The 1,713-nt window shown below is 33.8% G+C and overlaps 1 protein-coding gene across 1 annotated transcript in view; it reads left to right on the forward strand.

Moving 5' to 3' along the window:
- grhl2b (grainyhead-like transcription factor 2b) overlaps nucleotides 1-1,713 on the forward strand; it is a gene marked incomplete at its 5' end in the record, with an annotated part of 13,470 nt that overhangs the window by 8,166 nt on the left and 3,591 nt on the right. Inside the window, 2 exon segments of the mRNA XM_014009290.1 lie at nucleotides 951-1,109; nucleotides 1,582-1,639. Coding sequence (XP_013864744.1) covers nucleotides 951-1,109; nucleotides 1,582-1,639 — 217 coding nt within the window.

The raw sequence follows: 1,713 nt of genomic DNA on the forward strand, positions 1-1,713 counted from the left end.
AATAAAAAACAACTTAACAAAACCCCACTTCAATATCTCTCATCTACTTCTATAAGTAGGGTTTTTCAATTTCTTTCTGCATTGCCTTCCAACACATATTCATGACTTACACAAAATCATTTTCTGTTTTTTTGTTTGGTGTTACTAATGAAGAACCTCATGGTTTGAAGAAAGTGCTGTTAAAGCTTAAAGTTCAAACCTCTCATATGGCAGAGAATGACTGCTTCCAAATACAGTTATGATGTTTGAAAAGCAGTTCTAACAGAGCATGCTGTTGTTCTCCTTTTTGTGTCCTAATTTGTATTTCCCGCTCGTGACCTTTTAGTTCTGGAATGTACGCATGTTTGTGTAACTTTTGTTTCTCTCTGTGAAATAAATGAGCTTCTGTCGCTGAAAAGCCTGGCGTAAAGAGAAAGAAAGGATCAGAGTTCAAGCTGATTTTCAGAAGTAAACAAACCTATGAATTKTTAAAAATAGATCTTTACTTTACTGCTGAATGAGTCTGACACCTAGTGGTGAACCCAGGGCATTACACTAAAATAATAATGTTAATTTGCTGCTTATTTCCAGTTGTTTCTCTTTCCCTTTGTATAATCTGAAGAATTGGACGGCCAGGAAGACAGATGTGTTTTTATTGTATATTTGACAACATTTATTCTGCATTTATTTGATTATTTATCTCATTTTATCAAACATGCTTGTCTTTATAAAACAAATGTGTTTTTGAAGCCTTTTTTTAATTAAGTCCTCTTTTCAAGCAGATGCGTGTAAAATGCAATTTCAAGCTCTCAATCTCATTCATAAGGAAACTGTTAATATTTGACTATGTAGTTTTAAATTTAGATTTTCTTACCTTAAACCTTATTTTAAAATCTACCAAAACAGAAACAATGGCTTCAAGAAATTCATAGTATTTAAACAAACACTTTTGCTCCTCTTCTCTCTGAAAGATCTTCATCACGGTGAACTGTCTGAGCACAGACTTCTCCTCTCAGAAGGGGGTGAAGGGTCTCCCTCTGATGATTCAGATCGACACATACAGCTACAACAACCGCAGCAACAAGCCACTCCACCGGGCCTACTCACAGATCAAGGTCTTCTGTGACAAGGTGACAATTTTTACCTCTTTGGTTCTGCTAAAAGCTTCACTTTTACTCCATTATCTCTGCTGGAACAAGAGAGAGTACAAATATAGACTTTTTTATGTTTGTGTAGTTCTTTATGCAAACTAAAGGCCATTAAAGAGTTTTTATTTGTTTATTAAAAGTCATTCTCATTTAAGTCKGAGATAGCTCTAAGAGATTGATTAGTTTGTTGCAGAAAAAAAAATATGGGTATAAAGTTAAAGGAMCTTCTGAGGGAATAATATATTTATTAAGTGGTCAAGCTGAAAGAAAGAACTGATAACAGATTACTCAAGTTTATACAGAAAGTTTGAAAGAGTTTAAATTACAAACCACAGCTCATTCCTAACACCAGTTCTCCCTCTAGTGGTCAGAAGGAGGATTAAAATATCCTGAGGTGTTTAACTTGTCACTTTTTTATTATCTTTTTTTTTTTTGTCTTTTCTTTTTGCCTCAGGGAGCGGAGAGGAAAATCAGGGACGAAGAGAGAAAACTGTTGCGCAAGAAGTCCAAAGGTTTGATGAGATTATAAAATGAAACAAATGTTTAAAAAATTAATTATGGGTCATATGTTTGTAATTTATAATTT

The sequence above is a fragment of the Austrofundulus limnaeus genome, unplaced genomic scaffold (assembly GCF_001266775.1).
Source record: "Austrofundulus limnaeus strain Quisiro unplaced genomic scaffold, Austrofundulus_limnaeus-1.0 Scaffold56, whole genome shotgun sequence".
Classification (NCBI taxonomy): Eukaryota; Metazoa; Chordata; class Actinopteri; order Cyprinodontiformes; family Rivulidae; genus Austrofundulus; species Austrofundulus limnaeus.